The 1,743-nt window shown below is 39.2% G+C and overlaps 1 protein-coding gene across 1 annotated transcript in view; it reads right to left on the bottom strand.

Annotated features, from left to right (window-relative positions):
- LOC103396875 (kinase suppressor of Ras 2-like) overlaps positions 1–1,743 on the bottom strand; it is an 18,616-nt gene that overhangs the window by 4,667 nt on the left and 12,206 nt on the right. The window contains exon 2 of the mRNA XM_025052903.1: positions 1,022–1,162. Coding sequence (XP_024908671.1) covers positions 1,022–1,162 — 141 coding nt within the window. The remainder of the gene's footprint in view (positions 1–1,021; positions 1,163–1,743) is intronic.

The following is a 1,743-nucleotide window of genomic DNA, read 5'->3' as shown; positions in this document are numbered from 1 at the left end:
AGGAGAAAGAGAGGAAGGCCAAAGAGGAGATATATGAATGCAGTGAGGGAGGACATGCAGATAGTTGGAGTCAGAGTAAAAGATACAGAGAACAGGGAGAGACGGAAATCAATGATTTGCTGTGGCAACCCCTGAAAAAAAGGGACAAAGCCGAAAGAAAAAGAAGAAAGAAGAAGTCCATGCTCGGAAGCCATCAAACCTGACTGAACTGGAGATGTTTTGTAAAGAAGAATGGTCAAAAATATCTTCAACCAGAATCCAGACCCTCATTGGAAGCAATAGGAAGCATTTAGAGGCTGTTTTTTCTTCCAAAGGAGGATCTACTAAATATTGATGTTTGTTTGATGATTTTTCTGTTGGGGCGCCCAAATTTATGCACCTGCCTACTTTTGTTTAAGTAATTATTGCACACTTTCTGTAAATCCTATAAACTTCATTTCACTTCTTAAATATCATTGTGTTTGTTTGCTATATGATATATTTAATTGAAATTGCTGTTCCGAACAACCAATGATACATAAAGGAAAATCTTGAAAATGATCTTTTGTGGCCAAACTTTTTCATACCACTGTATATGACGCTCTAGAGTATAAGTCCCACCAGTGCCCTCTAGTGGCTGTCAGTGTGAAAATAACGAACATATAAATTTCTTAGTGGTACAAGAGTACTAGATACTGATACAAAAGCCTAGAGTGCCCTCTAGCGGCTGTCAGTATGAAAATAACAAACGTAAATTTTCAGTGGTACAGGAGTAGCAGATACTGGCACACACGCCTAGAGTGCCCTCTAGCTGCTGTCAGTGTGAAAATAACAAACATTAATTACATTGACAAACAAAATTATACATTATAATAATATATGTCATATAGTCGCAAACCCAGCCAAAGGATGAAAAAAAGTCCTATAGTCCGAAAAATACGGTAATCGCAATTAAATTATGATAAATTGCAATTAAATCATGATTAATCATGATTATTCAGTAGCTATATATAATATATATAATCCAAAAACCAAATCTTACCTGCGTGACCTCTTTCCTCAAGTTGACAATTTGGAACCAGTGGCCGAGGTGAGGGAAGTCCTCCAGCTCAGCGCTGCGCTCCTCTAAGGCCACTTTGCACTTGCAGGACAGCTGGCGGCTGAAGTACTTCACCAACTTCCCCTGAGAGGAGACGGACAAACAGAAGGAGCTCTTACTGCTTCAAATATTTTACTGGATTTAAATTGTTTGTTGGGTACATTTTTATTTCCCACCACCTTGAAGTCCTTTCACACTCAATTTTACAGTAAATTCCTGTTAGACAGAAGACAGTCAGAGGGAAAGTGCAAAGTCATAGGATTCTCTAGGCAGCCTAAATAATCCATCCAGGGAGAAATACAGGGAGTGCAGAATTATTAGGCAAATGAGTGTTTTGACCACATCATCCTCTTTATGCACGTTGTCTTACTCCAAGCTGTATAGGCTCGAAAGCCCACTACCAATTAAGCATATCAGGTGATGTGCATCTCTGTAATGAGAAGGGGTGTGGTCTAATGACATCAACACCCTATATCAGGTGTGCATAATTATTAGGCAACTTCCTTTCCTTTGGCAAAATGGGTCAGAAGAGGGACTTGACAGGCTCAGAAAAGTCAAAAATAGTGAGATATCTTGCAGAGGGATGCAGCACTCTTAAAATTGCCAAGCTTCTGAAGCGTGATCATTGAACAATCAAGCGTTTCATTCAAAATAGTCAACAGGGT

This window comes from Cynoglossus semilaevis, chromosome W (genome assembly GCF_000523025.1).
Source record: "Cynoglossus semilaevis isolate Cse_v1.0 chromosome W, Cse_v1.0, whole genome shotgun sequence".
In the NCBI taxonomy this organism is placed as follows: domain Eukaryota; kingdom Metazoa; phylum Chordata; class Actinopteri; order Pleuronectiformes; family Cynoglossidae; genus Cynoglossus; species Cynoglossus semilaevis.
The sequence above is the reverse complement of the archived record's forward strand: the minus strand, read 5'-3'. Positions and strand labels throughout refer to the sequence as shown.